The sequence below is a fragment of the Scylla paramamosain genome, chromosome 8 (genome assembly GCF_035594125.1).
Source record: "Scylla paramamosain isolate STU-SP2022 chromosome 8, ASM3559412v1, whole genome shotgun sequence".
Classification (NCBI taxonomy): domain Eukaryota; kingdom Metazoa; phylum Arthropoda; class Malacostraca; order Decapoda; family Portunidae; genus Scylla; species Scylla paramamosain.
Genome location: NC_087158.1, coordinates 3537501 through 3557500, shown reverse-complemented (window position 1 = coordinate 3557500; position 20000 = coordinate 3537501). Strand labels below are relative to the sequence as shown.

Here is a 20000-nt window from a genome sequence, read left to right as displayed (position 1 = left end):
AAAGGTGATGTCTAATATACACACACAGACAGGCAGCGTGGTGGCTTGTGACACCTCGCAGCAAAGGAGAAAGGTGGAAAGGTGGTGTTGAGAGAGAGAGAGAGAGAGAGAGAGAGAGAGAGAGAGAGAGAGAGAGAGAGAGAGAGAGAGGCCTTTTGGCGAGGTTACATTGCCCCTCCCTATACGACTGCATACCAAGCACCACCACACCACAACGCACATTACCACACCACACGCCACCACCATCACACCACCTGAGGAACATTTTGGCCACACCACCACTTCACCACAACACTTTCTCGACCACACCACATCACCATAACCTCTAATAAAGCAATATTTTAACCACACCACCACAGCACTGTCTCAACTACATCACACCATTACCACCGCAACACCACAGCGATACGAACAATACCACACCGAAACTAACACCACCAATGCCACCACGATGGTCCTACACCACCACAGTCGCACCACCACCACAGTCACGCCGCCACAAATTCCCTGGCGCCTCTCAAGGTTGTCCAGCCCAAGCCCAGTAAATGTTTCCAGAGCAACACCAATACAAGCACGCACTCCGCTGGTGACGGTCACTCACTTTTTTAGACCGCCTCTCTCTCTCTCTCTCTCTCTCTCTCTCTCTCTCTCTCTCTCTCTCTCTTTCAAATTAATAAGTTATAGTGATAATAATGACTGATCATGATAATAAGATACAACAATGATGATAAGAAATAATAACAATCGCAGGTCGAGGAAGGTGGTAATTATGAAAAGGAATAAAAACAATAATGTGTTTAATTAAATTCCCTTCCATTTACATTCCCTAGTGAAGCTTGAGGGCGAAGCGGTGTGACGCAATAGTAGTAATAGCAGTAGTAGATGTTGTTGTACTAAACTGTGGCTCAGCAAAGGTCGCATTTTATGATTTGAAGCAGCAAGGTATTTACAAATCCATGGGAAAGACGTGATGTCATTGGCTGTGTGAACGTTACTCGCGGAGTATCACACAATTAAGATAGTGGATGAAGGGAACATGGTCACGTAGTTATTGCGACTCGGCGAAAATTTTAGAGGGCGGTAACTGGAAAAGCTTTCATACAAACTATTACTCTCTCTCTCTCTCTCTCTCTCTCTCTCTCTCTCTCTCTCTCTCTCTCTCTAGGGTGAGTGGATGGCAGTAGCGTGGGAGAGACGCAGGGGTCGGCATTGGATGGGATTTACAGACACATTGTTTTGAAAGGAGGAAGGAAAAGTGCCGATAAAGGACGCGTGTCTCGCCTTCACCTTCAGTTACCTGGACGTGTATACGTGAAAATCGTCAATGGGGAATAATACAAAAAATCATTATATGGAAGAAAAAAGATTGTCGCACCATCTTACAATTACTTCTTTATTTTGATATATATATATATATATATATATATATATATATATATATATATATATATATATATATATATATATATATATATATATATATATATATATATATATATATATTTTTTTTTTTTCAAAGATAACCACAATAATCATTTTAAGATTTTGTTCCCCCGTAATGTCTGCGTTTTGTAGTACTGCCTGAAGGAGAGGGGAGGTCCGGGAAGGTGGAGGGGGGTAAGAGGGGACGGTGCCTCCTCACTACCTCACCGGCAGCCAGGTTCCGGCTCCACCTCGTTTACCTTGACAGGCTGCCCTCCGCCACCCAGTCTCTCAGCCCTCCCGCGTCCCGACCGTTAGATTGAACACTTGTTACTAGCTTTGCTAACATTAATGATTCAGCGTAACATTGATGTATTTACACTTTGCTGGTGATTTGTCCGTGTTGAGTTAGATCAGTTTATTACCATACCTACATTAACCAACACAAGTGAGTTGTTCAGTATTATACTGCGACTGGAGTAAGCTTGGGGACGAAATTACGCAACGCTTTGCCGCAATGTTCATTCTACATCTAAAGTATGAAGTGTGGGTGGTGAATGCCCAATACTGTGGGATAGAAGCCAGATTTCGGCGTCCGGGTTGGCATAGCTCATGTTCCCAAGGTTTCCAGGGTTTCCCAACACTCGGCAGCCCGTGCGCGGGAAGAGGAGCCGTGTAGGATGTGATGTACTCGTATCTGCCATGGCCTCGGATCGAGCCAAGGTCCAAGGATTCGTAGGTCAAGACGCCAACTACTATCACGGCACTACTTGTGACAGCAGCATGATTATGTGAAGCACTGAACTTGAAGTAATATAAGCAAAATTAACATGTTTCATACGTCCTTGTCTATTGGAAGAAACGTCCCCTTAAATATCTTTCACACGTATTCAGCAATGGCACCTGTGTCTCCAGCAGAGCCACGCGTGCTGCTTCTTGCTCTCACGCTGAAAGATAAGAACCCGCACTCTCATATGCTCTATTCTTATATAAAAATCCCAGCCACTAAATTCATGTGTGTCGTTCAAATACCAGGAAGAAAAGTTGCAGCGTGAGGTGGTTCAGGTCGCGTGGTGATCTTTGTGCAGATCAAGGATGTCCACTGCGGGGTGTGGCAATCTGCCGGCTGGCCAGACAAGGCGTTTTCGTGGGCACAGGTTTTGCTGGACGAGTTAGGACCATATTCTGAAACACTTCTGCGCCGCACCTCCACTGCTTACAAAAGCCTTCAGTTGAGGTTACACGTGTTTTTTATTTATTTATTTATTTTATCTTTTAATTATTATTATTTTTTTTTACGATACTGTAGACAGATTAACAAAATTTCTACATTACTAACATGAGTCATAAGAACCCGGCTAATAATCTGTGTACTTTGAAAATAGTCGTGGCAGGATAGCAATGCATTTCTGGTCTTATTTTCGTTTAATATAGATGCTATTTATCATCCCTTCCCATTGTACTAATTGGTAAACAACTGGTACGAACTTATCAAATGTAATTATCTATTACAATGCCAGCTGTTGATTTTATACTCTACCCTAAGAAAAAAGTGTGTTTGTATGTACATCTTAGCACACAACGCAAATTTAAAAGGAGGTAAATTTACTACACATCATCCTAACCTAAGTACACAGTGATGCGGCGCCGCTCACCTTCCTAATTCATCTGCTGCCACACCATTCTCTCTCTCTCTCTCTCTCTCTCTCTCTCTCTCTCTCTCTCTCTCTCTCTCTCTCAAAATGCGCGCATGTTTCTGTGAAATAAGTGCTGCTGCTTGAATCACACACACACACACACACACACACACACACACACATTATTAAAATCTGGAATGATTTGAACTGAGGTGGTTGTGGCAAACAGTGTGCACATGTTTAAAGAGAAACTGGATAAATATGGTTATGGAGACAGGACAAAATGAGCTTTGGCTCGTGCCCTGTACAATACAGCTAGGTAAGGTAAGTAGACACCCACACACACAAACACACACACGACACAAGTAAGTACTTGGAATTTGGCTCAACATCACAGTTACATTTATTGAAAGTTTGAAATAGAATGACAGGACTGCCACTTCAATAATTAATTTTCACATAATAAAAACATAAATTCGGCCTGGGGCAATGGTCGACCTGCTTAAAGATATCACTGCTGCGCATCATGTTTACCTCACCTTACATCCAGAACGCGACACTGATTGGTGCGTGTAGTGAAAATAAGAAAATAAGAAAATAAGAGAAGCTGCAAGAAGTCATCAGCACTATATGTGGCAGTCCCTTGCATACACACACACACACTTCCAACACAATGACAAGATCCCATTCAATGTATGGTGCTCCCATCATCTCTACATCCCTGTAGAGAATCTTGTCTCTTGGGAATGACTGTTAATCCAATGATCTAGCTGACCTACTTCATGTGAAGGCATTAATAAGGATCTGCCATTGCTATTCATTGGAGAGAGAGAGAGAGAGAGAGAGAGAGAGAGAGAGAGAGAGAGAGAGAGAGAGAGAGAGAGAGAGAGAGAGAGAGAGAGAGAGAGAGAGAGAGAGAGAGAGAGAGAGAGAGAGAGAGAGAGAGAGAGAGAGAGAGAGAGAGAGAGAGAGAGAGAGATTTCCCTGTATTTAGTGTATTATGACAATCTACAATAAATTTTCTTTCTTTCCAGGTTACTGTTAGTGGCCTTGAGCTGGAGTGCATTGGTGGTTGCACAAGATGCTGGGCCTGATTATGATTATTATGAATATGGTGTGGAGGAAGCTGCCCCAGTCGCTGATGAAGCACCCGCTGCTGATTTGGAGGCTGCACCTCTGAGTGAGGATGAGCCAGTCGAAGCTGCTCCAGTGACTGAAGCAACAACAGAGAAAACCACAACTACTGAGGCTACCCCAAAGGGACGGCGAAGACTAATCTCCGTCAAGAGTCCCAAAGAACGCAGGCGTCGCCCAAATGTTTCTCAACTTAGAGCTGGAGCTGCAACTACTGCTTCTTCCACCACTGAGAGCCCCGATGATGATGCTGAGACATCTGGCCGAGGAACTGGTCGCCGTGGCCGCCGCCCATCCAGGCGTGGACAAAGCCAAACTGAGGCCACTACTGATGAAGCTCCCGTCCGTGGCCGAGGACGTGGCTCGTCACGGACTCGTCCAGGAAGTTCAGCAGCGAGTGCCCCATCATCACCACAAACACAAAGTTCATCCCGCCGTTTTACTGGCCGCCGCACCAGTGGCGGTGCTACAACAGAGGCACCAGCTTCTACAACTGCCTCACACAGGTTCAGCCCCAGGCGTCGCAGACCCCAGCCTGCCCAAGAGGAGGAGACTCCAGCACCAGCTACTCCCTCAAGGTTTGGCCGCCGTCGGCAGTCTTAGACAAGCATCTGCAAACTTTTCTCAGTGCAATATTTTGTTCTTCAAAAACCTGTCACACATAACCTTGTCACTTGTTTCACACTAAGTATATGTCATTTCAAAGCAAAAAGAGATTAAGGCTTTCTTGATATGCACAAACAAAATTACAACTAAAGGCTTTTCATCAATGCAGTCATGCTACCACAGTCAGATTTGTTTCATCACACTGAAGATCTACACATCTCATTATACCAATTAATAAGATGAAGAAATACATCAGATCATAGCATATACATGTAAATATAAGGGAGAGCAAACTAAGCAAGAGACAAGGTATAATCCACACCTGCTTACAACTATTACTAATATACCCTGTTTCATCACCAACACTAGACTGACAAACACATATGCATGTAAATTTCATACCCATACATTTGTAAACGGTTTCAGTAGTTGTTATAAAAGCATGGCCTGTTTTTCCCTGTGCTCTATACTTTCTCCAGAAGCAACTAATTTTCCTTCCAAAACTTTTGTTACTTTCAACTGTAGTAGTAGAATGATTTGTTATTAGTACATAATTCTGGCCTTTTCTAAAGTTTACCTTCAACTGTTTTTTTTTTTAAAGAAAGACTAATTTAGTTTGATTTACAGTTGTATGTGAATTATAGCCTTCAAATAAAACTGCAGTAGTGACATTGTTATTTCTACTCCTTGTTGAAAGTGTATGGCAGAGGGAATAGTGCTTACACAGCAAACCCTTCATGGAGAGTGGGACCAGTAACATGCATGGCAACAAGTAGCACAGACTTATAGACCAGGTGTGTAAAAGACTGACAGACATAATCCTAGAGTGGCAAGCACTACTCTAAACTTCCAATGACCAGACACACAATCCTTCTTTTCTCTGTCTATTTTTCAACTGTCATATGACACAAAATGCTGTCAGATATTCTTGAAAACTGTCATTCTCAGTGTCAATAACAAGCTTTGTCATCTCAATAACATGATATGCATATTTTTGCCAAAGTTTGTTATAACTCATGTGATCCACATGTAATTTACTGTGTTGGAAATAACTCCCTGAGATGACCCTGCTGTAGTGGCACACAAAAATGAATGAATGAATGAATCACTTAGCCACTGTATCACAAGCATCAATGGACTTTGGATCTAATCTTGCAGCCACAGGTCAAATATCCGCAATAATTTTTCTAACAATTTACTGATATACAGTAACAATGGAGAGAAAAAAAGATGAGTTTCATACTAGATTTGCAGAACATGAAAACCAAAATTAGGAAACATTAACAAGCATTATACTTTTTAGGTACATATTTGATGTAATATTTAGCATTTCACCATGAGCTTTGAAAAAAAAACTTTTATGAGGATATGCTGGGCCTGATTTTCAAAGGAAATCATCTCAGGTGTCACTTTTTTCTTTTTCTTTTAACCACTTGAAGCAGGCAGAGAGGAAGATCATGCTGCTATGTATTGGTCATCCAATTATTTATCTTATTGTTGGGTTTGCTTCCTTAAATCTAAAATATGAGCTTCATCAGCATCACTCCTCATGCCTGGAACACATGAGGAGTTGAGGTGCAAGGAGGCACTCTACAAACAAACAAGTTTCTCAAGTAATGTGGTGGCCACTAATCCCAAGTATGCAGCATTTATTTACCAATTTATTTATTTTTTTTATAACAACCAAAAGAGACAGCTACAGAGGTTTAGTTTCTAGTGCATACTGTAGAATTAGGAGCATGTCAGAAAGGTAGATGCCAATGAGATGTTACAAACAGTCCAGCATGAAGCTCTTCTGTGATTATTGTATATGACTTATGAGGATAACCAATCTTTGAGTAATGTGACAAATGCTTCACAGCAAAATAGTGACAGATTGATGGACAGGTAAACACAGAGCCAAGCTGAGAAACAGATGTAAGCAGATAGAGTGGTAGATAGTAGGAGTCTGTGTTGGTAAGCCCATGGGCACCTGAAATGCAGAGCAAGTGTGGGGGCCATAATGCCAAAATGTCATGGGTGCAGGGTGGACATGGGTTTGACTTTAAAAATGCTTCCAAGTGTAGAGCATATGTGCAGCAGGTGTGGGGCAGGCATAAGGCAGGTGAGGGTATACCTGTAGTGGGTGAACCTTAGAATGTTACTTGAGGTGGACTGAACAGGGTAGCACTTTCATGAAATCACGGGCTGGAACTGATAAGTGGTTGGAGGTAATAGGTCAAGAGAAGGGAGAGGTGGGTGCAGCAGACCTTAAAGAGATACAGTAGGTTAAGTAATGTGGATCATGAGAGGTGAGGCTTACATGTGAATGATGAGGGCAGGGCTGGGTAGGTCATTAGAGCAGGCTACCTTACCAGTTAGCAGAGATAAGGTAGGCAGGAGGATTAACATATGAAGTATGGTTACAGTAATGAATGACTCAGAGCCTAGTTTACCCAATTGGGTTTATATCTCTTGAGGTGAGGTCATACTGTGGTTGGCTTATACTATTAAACATGCCAGTATTAGTTGCTGCTAATACCACAAAACAAGTTATAAAAAGTGCAGGTAAGAATTAAGGAGATTTTGGAAGTGCAGGATAAGTTAGGCTTGGTGCTAAAAAGTGTGTGGCTGCAGGCACAGATATTGCAGGTATGGGGCAGGTGCTGACCACATATGTAAGTATCTTGTGGTGCTGGGCTTAAGTGCTGTGGAGAGCTGAACAGGGGTAGGCTAAGTATTGGTGGTGCAAAGTATGTGTAGGCTTAATGCTGCAGGTGCAGGATGAGTGGAGACTAAATATTGCAGGTCCAGGGCAGGTGTGGACTAAACATAGCAGGTGCAGGATGAGTGTGGGATAAGTAGTGCAGATGCAGGGCAGTTGTGGGCTAAATATTGCAGGTGCAGGGCAGCTGTGGGCTTATTACTGTAGATCCAGGATAGGTGTGGACCAAATACTGTAGGTCCAGGCCAGGTGTGGGTTACATACTACAGGTGTAAGGTGAGTGTGGGTTGAGTACTGCAGATGCAGGATGGGTGCAGTCCTGCAGTCCTCTCAGGCATGACCTAAGCATGGTAATCACTGTAGCAATAAGCAATATTTGCATTCCCATGAATCTGAGCTGTCTCAACACTGCAGCCAAGTTAGATCACATCTGTAGGTGTTTGTAATGTTGCCTGTATTGGTGAAAGTAACTGGTGTGTATGCAGATGCATGTTACCTAACTCATATTTAACTAACATTGTGGCAATGAAAATTAGGGATGACATATAACTAAGACCAGTATTCTAAACTACTCTACCATAATAAAGGACAAATTGTCATTGGCTCTATTTTCAATAAAAAACAAGTTAAATAAGCCAAGTTACAAGAAAGCACAAATAAAGAACATCACATTATTTGTATGTAACAAAATGGCCTACTGTCTATTTTTGGATAGCCATAATTTTTCACATATCTTCTAAAGAAACAGTTGGATGAATATGATATTTTGGCATAGGTTATTTGACACTATCATCTCATTTATGGCATTACAAGGCATTGCCAAGTGTGTTTCATTAAGAAGTTTACTCTTGGCTTTGAAGGTGAAGCTGCCAAAAGCTGAGAAAAATTCAGACAGTAGTACTTGTGATGTGTATCACTCCACCACCTCTCCCTCTACTCCCATCTTCCCATCCCTTGCTCCTTGCCTTCCTTCTATCCTGTATCCCCTTTACACATCACAACTAGATCACATAAAACCTCCCACCCATCTGAATATCTTTGTGGTTCTTGGCAGTTTTGCCTTCAAAGCCAAGGGTAAACTTCTCAATGAAACACACTTGGTAATGCACTGTAGTATCATAAATTAGGGGATGATGTCAAATAAGCAGTGCCAAAATGTCATTTTGATCTAATTGTTTAGAAGGAATCTGCAAAAAACTATTCCTCATAGGGTATGAAATAGATAGCAGTAGAGTATTGTTTAGTGTGCTTGGCTCACAGCCAAGTGATACAAGGTCTAAATCCCCAGGGAGAAAATGGTTTGGCTTCTTTCATGCTGTACTTTGTTCAGGAAAAGCTTCATAACTGCACTAATATCCATTATTAACAAATTTTCACTTCCTACTGGATACGTTTCCTTCCATACACACTGTTTGCTCAACTGTACATGTGAAAGATGTCATCCAATACATATAAAGCTGTTGAATAAGCCCATATTCCAATAAGCATGCTCTGTACCAAAGTATAATAACTTGATTAAAAAGCATGTTCTAATTGAATAAAACCATGTTTTCATAAGCATGCTGCTGACCAAAATACAATAATTTAAAAAGCATGCTCCAATAAGTAGGTCCTTCACCAGAATTACTAACAATTATAACATATATATATATATATATATATATATATATATATATATATATATATATATATATATATATATATATATATATATATATATATATATATATCAACTAATTCTTCCAGGCCAAGAAATCAGAGGCCCAACCGAAGAAAGTTAACAGGACGGCCACTGAGAGGCTTTAAATTTGGATCTAGGAGGACTTCAACTACCAGTGCTCCTGCAAAGACTAGTTCTACTACTACTGCTACTACTACTACCACCACCACTACTACCCCTACTACAACTATGACTCCTCCCCCAAACACTACTACTAGTACTACCACTACAACCCCTGCTCCTCCTTCTCCACTTCCTTCTACATCAACTACTACTACTGCTATTACTACTACTACTACTCCTCCTCCACCTCCTTCTACTACTACTACTACTACTACTACTACTACTACTCCTCCTCCTCCTTCTACCACCACTACTACTACTACTACTACTACTACTACTACTACCCCTCATACAACAACTACTCCCACTACCACTTCTACTGTTCCTACCACTACATCTCATCCTCCAAGAACTACTCCAGCTCCAGCCGAGACAACTCCAACAACCCCCAAAACCACTGAGGCACCCAGGACGACACCAGAACCCATAGGTGAGGAAGAAACTGAAGCTCCAACTCCTGAATTCATTGATGACGAATTAACCTCTAAAAGAACTGAAACCACAGCCCCAAAATTCAGTGATGATGTATCTGCCCCCCAGTCAGGTAGAGCAATCCCTGTCCCAGAGTTAATTGATGATGTATTTACCACCCAAAGAACTCAAATCCCAACCCCAGACTTTCATGGTGATGCATTAAGATCAGAAATCCCAACCCCAGAATTTGTTGAGACCGAAATAAGAACTGAAAACCCAACCCCTCAAAATGTTGATACTGAAATCCCAACTCCAGAAATCACTGATACTGAAATGAGAACTAAAACCCAAACCCCAGGGATCATAGATACTAAAATAAGAATTCAACTTCCACCCCAAGATTTCCCTGATACTGAAATATCTGAACCCCCAGCCCCTGAATTCACCAACAGTAAAGTAAGAATTCAACTCCCAACACCAGAGATCACTAGTACCAAAACAAGAACTGAAATCCCAACTCCAGAAATCACTGATACAAAAATCTCAGCTCCAAAATTCACTGATACCAAAGTAAGAATTCAACTCCCAACACCAGAATTTTCCAAAACAAGAACTGAACTCCCAACCCCAGAATTCACTGATACCAAAACCAGAATTAAAATCCCAATCCGTGAAATCAATTATACGGAAATAAGATCTAAAACCCCTACCCCTGAAATCACTGATACCAAAATAAGAATTGAAATCCCAACTACAGAATTTACTGATACTGAAATCACAACTGAAATTCCAGAAATCAATGAGACTGATGTAACAACTGAATCCCCAACCCCAGAAATAATTAAAACCGATATAAAAACAACAATTCCATCTGAATTTATTGACTCCCAGATGACCAAATTCCCAGCCCCAGAATTCACTGATATCAAAGAAAGAACTGAATTACCAACCCCAGAATTCAATGATGAAACATTCAGAACTGAAGTCCCACCCTCTAAATTTGATGATGCCAATGTAAAAACTGCAATACCTATCCCAGAATTAATTCAGACCCAAATGAAGACTGAAAAGCCATCCCATGAATTCACTGATGCCCATCAAATACCACCTATGGAATTTACTGATGACACATTAAGAACTGAAATCCCAACTTCAGAGTTTACTGATGACATATTCACCACCCAACTAACTCACTCAAAACCACAAGTGCCCAACGTCCCAACCACCACAGAACACACTCCAGCGAGCACGACAGCCACACCCCCCCGGCCCTCCCCAGTGCCCAGAATTGTTGAGACAGGAACCAAAGCATCCCGGTCACAGCAACGCAGAACCACGTCCATCCCCCGCATCTTCAGGCCACTTGTAGTGCGGCTCACCACAACCACCACACCTGAGCCAACCACCACAACGCCCGCCACAACCACCCATTCATCCAAAAGAGGCTCCTCCAGGTAGTGAAAGATGTTTGAGCTATTAAGATTGTAACTGTTTGAGTTATTAAGATTGTAACTATAAGGATTTAGTTTGATTTTTCTTGTGTTGATTTCTGATTATTATTATCTTTTTTAATGTGAGAGAGTACATATTTTGTTTTCTGCAATAATAATATATAGTAGAATTAATGAAGAGTTGATTTTTCAAGTAACAGCAAAGCTTTTCTAGATGTGAGATACTGATTTCCATTTTGTATGAGAGGCATGATGTTTTGAGGTAATAAAAGATACAGTACAGAGGGTGAAGATATTGAAAAAAACATAGATTTGAAATACTGTGCTGATAAGGGGTTAAATTGAATGAGAGATTTGGAAATCAATGTGTCAGTCTTTGGTGGCATGATTGCTAAAGCTTTGCAGTAAAAGATAAACTTAAAATTACTGACTGTGGCATGTCAAGTATTTTGAAATGAAGAACAGACTACTGAGAAACTAAAGAATAAGATAAATATGTACACACATCCAGCTTACATATAAAATTCTTTTATGATAAACTTTAAATAATTAATCTATCTTCTTGTGAATATCTCCTCCAGATACCGACCACCACCAGAGCCATCTCACCCCATCATAGAAAAAGATGTGGCCTTACAATTCAAATTTACTGCACCACTCTCAGACTCAGTCAAGTCTGGCTCCAGGAGCACTTCTCTGCCAGAAACTGACAATGAGGTGAATGGAAGATTTGTGCCTGACACTCCTCGCATGAAGCCAACTAGAAAACCAGCCACTGAGGCCCCAGTGCTCACCACCACCCAAAGCAGCAAGTTCCCCCAGCCTAACTATGGGAAGTCTGACATCCGCTATGCTGGGGGCGAGGTGGTCATAACTGAAATAGGAACTGTGGAGGACACTCCACAATATGAAGTTCAGCGCATCCTGGGAGGCCTTGGCAGCCGCAGGAGAGGTCTAGCAAGACCTCAAAAGCCACCACAAAAACAAACAACAACCAAAAATCCTCCTATAGTAAAGACTGCGCCTGAGGAACCCGTATATGATGAATATTATGATGATTACTACTACGACTACTAGCAAACGTTGTCTAGACAAGTGTATAGCATCAATGGATATTCCAATTTTGTACCTCAAAGATACTTTCATTTATACTGGAACACTGGTAAGTTGTGGTTAAAATTATGTTATTTTTTGTCAATTGTGAGATATGATTTGAAATTATATGTCACCTGCAAGTGCTGGAATCTATTTGGTGTATGAATTAATAATGAAAATCAACACACATTTAAGTCTTATTCAATAGCTGTAATGAAAGCATACATTGTTAATACAACTGAAAGTATAAAATATAGTTTCACATTAATTTCATTTTAAGAAATTTGATGTTCTAACCACATCTTCCTTTTCTTCTGGTATAACTTCCAGTGATATTTATAGTAACAGAAATGTTGTGAAAATCCTTGCCAAAAGCTGGGCATTTAAACCAAAGTCCACTGTTTTATGTGGTCTGTGCTCGATTATGGCAATGCAGAGTTCATATTTCTGTGTGTGATCCTGACAACTCCTGCAATAGCACTACTCAGGCATGGGACTCACAGTGTGCTACAGATAACTATGTATAAGTCATTCCATTGCCTTCAGAGAGTGGGACATCAGGGTTTGTCAAGGTGAAGTCTAGGATGTATCAGCATGGAGGCATATATTCATAAAATATTCCCTTGGTGTAATACTGACACTATTCAGATGCTGATAAAAATGAGACTATCATATATTTTAGTATTTGGTATGATGCTTCCCTGCACTGGATAGCCATGAAGGATTCCCAGTGATGTCTTTCAAGAAATGTACTCCTTGCTTACACAACCTAACTGTAACTATGTTCCTTTCAGGATAATTTATGTATGTATATAGGTTAATGTAATTTAAATATTAACTATCTGTCAAGTGTTATGTAAGACTAGCTCTTTTACATAAACTGTCCTGTCTGTAATAACGTGTGATACTCAATGGCATTGTCCTAATTAAAGCTATAACACTACAGCTTTGTTTTTCATCACTTCATTCAGTGGCTACAGAGCTAAAAAAGAAACTTGCTCCTTACTTTCATCATGACTGCATCTCACACTCTTCAGAACTGACCCACTGGCTGTTCTCAATGACTGTTACATCCATATTTTATGTCTGTTCCTAAGAACTTCCTAGAGGAAGCCCAACACAGACAGTCTAATGACAGTGAAAACACAGAAAATGTCAAGTAGATGTATATTTGTATTTACATATTACATAAATGATCTCTTCAGTGAAGAGAAGAGATGAAGAATAAGTGGGGAGGATATTAAAGGAAATGACGGTGCAGAGCAGGCATAGGAGAGGAAGACCAAAGCTGCACTGGAGGGACAGACTGAAGAAGGACCTCAGGGAGAGGTAGCTGGAGGAGGAGCAGGTGGTGGACTGCAACTGGTGGAGATACCAGTGAGATGTGACCCCATATGAAAATGGGAAATGCCAATAGAGGAAGATAAAATGAACTCTTCAGTCTAATCTCTTTACCTTTTTTTTTTATTGTTGCTCTTTCTCAGATTTGTTTGAGAGCACACTAAGATCCAGCTTCTCCAGGTGCTCCACCAGCTCCATGTGCTTGAACTGGTCTGGACTTTGGTGAAACTTTTCCAGTAACGCTGTTCGTTCCTTGTCGCCACTGCCATAGTACAGCTGAAGTTGATTTACTAGAAACTGGGCCTCAAAAGCATTCTGAAGAAAACACAATATTTTCAGACATTTGAGTGTCTGACACCAATAAAGGAAGTACAAAAACTAAGAAAATATAGCGACAAAAGATGCTATAAATACAATACGAAAGGTTAGCAATCCTGTTTGTGTGAATATGAGGCTGCCTAGTGGTAGGGGAAGCTTGCCAGCCAATCATCTTATCACCTTTTAGTTGCCTTTTCTGACAGACAAACACTATAGAAATGGTACTTTATATCTCATTTCAGTGATCATAAAAGTAATGGATAAAACAAGCATTACTTACCAATATGTCTTTGTTATACTCGCCATGCATTAGCACAATGCCTCTCTCCTCCTTCAGGTCAGGGTAGTGGACCAGTGTGAGGCATTCTGGGGCATTCTCTTTGTATGCCTGAGGAACACATCATCATTACTCACATGGTACTCTACACATTCTCTTCTTACTGGAAAGCTGCATCATAGAATAAAATCACTCTGACATTTAAACAATTATATTTACTGTTAATTACAGTGAATCATACAACTTGGTAAGATAATGATTACTATGTTGACATTGTCTTATTTATTTATCTACTTATATAAAAGCTGGCATCATCTTTAAACTGAAGTTGCCTTGACATGCCTCAATCTGGATTATTACTACAGGTATCATCTTTTCATTCTTGTCACTTGATTAAGAATTTGATTCCTACTCTCTGTAGTATATGAAATAAACCTACAAATGATGATAATGGTGATGAAGACCTAATGAAGAGAAAGATAAAAAATAATAGTCTTACAGCCTCACCTGATAGTTTACAAGTGAAGTGAAATGGACTTCATGACCAGCAAACTGCAACACGATGAATTCATAACCCTTGTCTCTTGGCAGGGGGAGCACAAACTGTAACAAAGATACTCACACAGACATAGTAAATGCTATGAGTATTCATAAGTTTGAAGTAATGATTGATCAAATGAGATAGTGTAATCTACTGTTAATCACAACTAGGTAAACACACAAAGGAATGCAACTAGTACAAAAGAATGTCTATATACCCTACAATTTTCAATGGCATTCTCAAGTTTTACAATAGCACTTGTCCTTGGTTTCATCATGCATAAATTTTACACCCAAAAACATATCATCACAAAATCAGGGTAACAGATGGCAAAAATCATGAGGATAAACTTAAGAAGATACAGCACCAATTGAAAACAGTGACATCTGACAACATACACAGGAATATTTCATGGCCACTTCATGCAGTTTATCGTATGTCTCAACAGAGATTATCCCACACACTGCATCCTTCTGGCGGAAGTGCTCGGTCCAAATCTGAAAAGAGTGCACTGTAAGGTATAAGAGAGAGAGAGAGAGAGAGAGAGAGAGAGAGAGAGAGAGAGAGAGAGAGAGAGAGAGAGAGAGAGAGAGAGAGAGAGAGAGAGAGAGAGAGAGAGAGAGAGAGAGAGAGAGAGAGAGAGAGAGAGAGAGAGAGAGAGAGAGAGAGAGAGAGAGAGAGAGAGAGAGAAATAATGACATTAAGCAACTACCAACATGGAGTCAATGTCCTTTACTTCCCACACCTTTTCTCTCTCCTTCCTCTTAACCTGTACAGTATGTAAATATATACGTATCTCTTAGGGAAGTGTTTCGTACATATATATACAATTTCCTTTTTGAGGGATTTTACAACCTTCAGTTTTGTTTGTACATATAAGGTTTGTCGCTAACAGTAACCAAGAATATTTTGACAAAGCAGAGGGATACATTTTTTGTCATAAATGTTTTGGCACACTCCTTGTTGTGTGGAGTTGGCTACACAGGGTGGGGCTGCTGTTTCCCCAAAAATCATCAGATAAAAAGGTAAGTTACTTTGTCCTAAGAGTTACTTCTCAAATCTATAATGAGCAAGGTATAAGAAATAGAAAATTGAGACTTCAGAGTAATTGAAAAGGAAAATTGAAAGTCATAAAATTCATATGTTCTATTCTTTGAGAACTGCAGTTGTAGTAGCCACAGTCTTGAGATGTGGAGTGCTACCAGATGCGCATCCAACCATTTTGTTTAACGTACAATTCTTGTTTATTTATGGGTATTTGTAATTTAATGAAGAACTTATTTATTACACACACTATAGGGTTGTGGAAAGTGTATGTAAAGGGGAGAATAAAGCTTTAAAAATATAAATATAAAACATATTCCTAGTCTGATATCGTGAGGTCTGAGGAGGGAAAAAAATCCAAGAATCAAAATTGTATGGGATCCTCACTTCCATTCACGGCATGGGAATAATATACATATCAAGCATATGAGAACAAAACAAGGCTGAGGTTAAATATTACTTACATAAGCCACTTCCTGATTAGTTTTTCCCTGCAGGAGGTCAGTCTTCAAGATGCTCTCCAGTTTCTGTTCAGGATATAATGTGATACCAAACTGAGAAGTGGTTTTACTATAAATGTTAAATAATTTTTAATCTTCTATATGCAACTTATCAAGTTTTCATAACTAGACTATGCACTTTGGTTGACTCAGAGGTCACTGTGCCTAGCATATATTACTTCTATGGCAATTATCTCCTTGTAATCTCCAAAATATGCATGTAATGAAGGATGAGGATGATGATGATGATGATGATGATGATGATGATGGTGGTGGTGATGGTGATGGTGATGGTGGTGGTGGTGGTGGTGGTGGTGGTGGTGCTGCTGCTGCTGCTGCTGCTGCTGATGGTGGTGGTGGTGACTGTGATAATGATAATGATAATGATATAATGATGATGATGATGTGTTCACAGGAAGGCAAATGGAGAACCAATCCCATACCTTCTGAGGAGCAAAGCTATAGGCACTCTTGGGTGCCACCTCCTTGCCTTTTTCTGCCACCTTGGTGAAGCTGTGGCCTCCCGGCTCACTTTCCTTCACCTCCTTATTCTTGCCAAACTTTTCAAGGAATTCTTTTGGAGACTCCCTGCATGATAATTAAATGCTGGTGTATTGTTGCCCCACTTGTCATTTGCCAGATACTTACTGTGTCTTTTAAAATTGTACAACAAATGCATATAACTTTCGTGTGAGCAAGTGTTAAGTATTTCTTTACAAGTTAGGGAGACTGGGCAATGAGTATAGAAGATGAAAATCAAGTTATATAGTTGGTGCTCTCCTCAAAAATTAAGTAGAAGTTCCGAATTGGATACTATGTTTTAGTTTCAGAAGTAATGTGGTACTCTTCCCTTATAAATAACAACTCAAATAACAAACTTAGATTCTCCCACATCCAGTAATGCCATGAACAATAATTTCATCCTTAACAACACTCAAATGGTCCACATCTCCGAAATGAGAATTCTTGGACAAGCCTTCAATACAAGAATCTCAGTTTTTTTAATACTGTATACTTCATACAGCTTTTATATTTCTATTACATTAATTCTGAATCACTGGTGATGACACATTCTCAAGTCAAAATATATAAAAAAAAAAAATGCACGGTGATTTATAATTCTTTTCTTCCTGAGGGTAAGGTTCTCTGGGAATGTTCTATTTCCTCTCATGATCACTGCTATCCTGAATGCTTGCCCCCTTCCATAATCATGATGAACAATTTTACTCTCTCCTACATTTTGTTCAGTTTACTAATGGAAGTTATATAGCTATTGTAATAAAATTTTTGACACCTTTGTTAATAAAACTCTGGAATGCTCTTCCTTTTTTTCTTGTTCTGACTTTCATCAACTTGAACTTCTACTCTTATCAAACCTTCAATGGAACCTCCAATTGTCCTCTTTTAGGGGAGTGATTGTAATTGTTATTTTTTCTATAAAATATTGGTTAACCTTACTAGTCTTCTTGCCACATAAAGATGAAAAGAAGTGAAAGAAGCAATGATATTTCTTGATAAGAAATCCCCCTAACCCCTCAGACAAGCTTGGAGGCCTGTGGGGAATTGGGTTTTTTTTTTTGGAGGGACATAAAATAAGTGATATTAGGGCATTAGAAAATCAAAGGAAATTTATCTTAATATTTTTAATTTCCCTAACCTATCCTGGCCCTTAGACCCCACACGGTTGGATGTTAACCTAACTTAGCATAACCTAACCTAGCTGGTGGGCTGTGCCTCCCCCTGGACACCCCCCACTAGGACATTAACCTAACCTAATCTAACCTAACCTAGCATAACTTTACCTAACTTAGCATAACCTAACCTAACCTAGCATAACCTAACCTAACCAGGGACCTCAAAAATTATACTGTCATGCTTTACTGGTATGGTGTGGAGATTCTCAGGGTGATGGAGGTGGGTACAGTTTGGCAGCTTCCTTAATAAATACATGGAACCTCTTCCTTATGTCTGTGTATCGCATCTTAACCATTGCTGTTGCTAAATATCTCACATAGTGACTTTTTTCTTGCTGGTACAGTTCACTTCACCTCCCTCCACTGGGAAGCCATATTAACAAATGACAGTGAGCCTCTATCAGAATGCCTGAGACATCTCTAAAACAAATGAAAAGTGTAACTGAACCTACCGTGAAAAGTCATAATTGGTGGCCTCAGGAATGAGCTCACGAGTGGAAGTGCGTGATTGGAGGGACCAGCTGTATAGATACCATGAAATCCTAATATGCCGCTACCCACAAATCCCAGTTATAAACAAAAGAAAATAATTTCAGTGTTTACTCTTGACTGATGCAGAGCTCACTGGACTTAGAAAATAATTAATTTCTCTACACTCGAGTGTTATTACAGCCATCCTAGACACGTCCCCCAATTATTTTCCGTTTATGGCAAGGTCACTGAACCATTCTCCATGACATTTTTGTGTTTGTATGTAACATGGACGTGATATCCAGATTAACCGAAGCAATAAACTGATTAACTATCTAATATATTTCTTGGATAACTTTTAAGATTATGGAAATGTAGAATAATATATATATATATATATATATATATATATATATATATATATATATATATATATATATATATATATATATATATATATATATATTTTTTTTACTAAACAACTAAAGAACCTATGAATTTGTTTACCAAAGTGTAGGTGCTGGGTAACCTGTATTAAGTTCAATACCAAACACTTTATTACTCAATAACAATTAAATGAAGTATTCTTTCATGCACAATGTCAATATGTATCTTTAAAGAACATACTTTTGAAACTTTGCAATCTTGGCAGCATATTTTCCAAAGTATGGGTTCTTCTCCAACTCCTCGATGGCCTTTACCATGGCATAGCTGGAGGTGCTGACTGGCTGTTTGCTCATGACGGTCACTGCTGTCTGTCCTGCAGCACACAATCGTCGAGCCACACCAAGCATTACAAACACCACTCTGTAGTGCAGCAGGAGTCCAGTGGAAAGAAAATATGGTCTGTATTAACAAACAGGGTGGCCCAGAATAAGAATTACATATAAATTAACTCCTTTCTGTTGAAAATAAATACATAAACTATATTCTCCTGATATTCAATCCTGATCTATTTGATTGTATATATCCTGTCATTCTGACCATTATGGGAGTTGAAATAGATCAGTAAATTATGAACTATTATCCCTTAATTAGTTAGGAGGCACCAGAGGTTTGTATGGGACATGCATATGCAGATTTGAAACGTGGTCTTTTGAGCCATCAATTAGGAGTAAATGGCAAAGGCAGGACTAAATAGATCATTAGAGAACAATTCCGCTGGTTATGTGAAGAAGGAGGGTTAAGATGTGAAGTCATGTTGACTTAAAGTCTCAGCTTAATTTTGTTATGGGCAAGGGAGTTTCAGTCATGATCATTGTCTCTTGAGGAGAGGTCATCTTGTGATATCCTGTACAGTTTTAAATATACCAGTTATTTATTGTATTTTATTTTATTTTATTTATTATTTTTTCCCGCAAAATCAATCCACTGACACAAGCCAGTCACCTTCCATCACACCTCTTTCAATTTTCTGCAGATGATGCCCTAAGCTGTCCTTTCTTTTATGTTTTATTTTTATATTATTTCTTATATTATTAAGGGCTGGCACATTGGCAGTGTGGCTT

The 20000-nt window shown here is 39.6% G+C and overlaps 2 protein-coding genes across 2 annotated transcripts in view; one reads left to right on the top strand and one right to left on the bottom strand.

Annotated features, from left to right (window-relative positions):
* LOC135102707 (mucin-2-like) overlaps positions 1–13249 on the top strand; it is a 19909-nt gene extending 6660 nt beyond the window's left edge. The window contains exons 2-5 of the mRNA XM_064008163.1: positions 4094–4771; positions 9250–9776; positions 10992–11214; positions 11793–13249. Of these exons, the coding sequence (XP_063864233.1) occupies positions 4094–4771; positions 9250–9776; positions 10992–11214; positions 11793–12288 (1924 nt within the window). The 3' untranslated portion in view covers positions 12289–13249. The remainder of the gene's footprint in view (positions 1–4093; positions 4772–9249; positions 9777–10991; positions 11215–11792) is intronic.
* A 210-nt stretch (positions 13250–13459) lies between these two features.
* Positions 13460–20000, bottom strand: part of LOC135102708 (ATP synthase mitochondrial F1 complex assembly factor 1-like) — a 15842-nt gene continuing 9301 nt past the window's right edge. The window contains exons 2-8 of the mRNA XM_064008164.1: positions 19120–19299; positions 16771–16915; positions 16292–16354; positions 15182–15280; positions 14750–14845; positions 14246–14353; positions 13460–13962 (exon numbers count right to left, since the gene is read on the bottom strand). Coding sequence (XP_063864234.1) covers positions 13771–13962; positions 14246–14353; positions 14750–14845; positions 15182–15280; positions 16292–16354; positions 16771–16915; positions 19120–19286 — 870 coding nt within the window. The 5' untranslated portion in view covers positions 19287–19299 and the 3' untranslated portion in view covers positions 13460–13770. The remainder of the gene's footprint in view (positions 13963–14245; positions 14354–14749; positions 14846–15181; positions 15281–16291; positions 16355–16770; positions 16916–19119; positions 19300–20000) is intronic.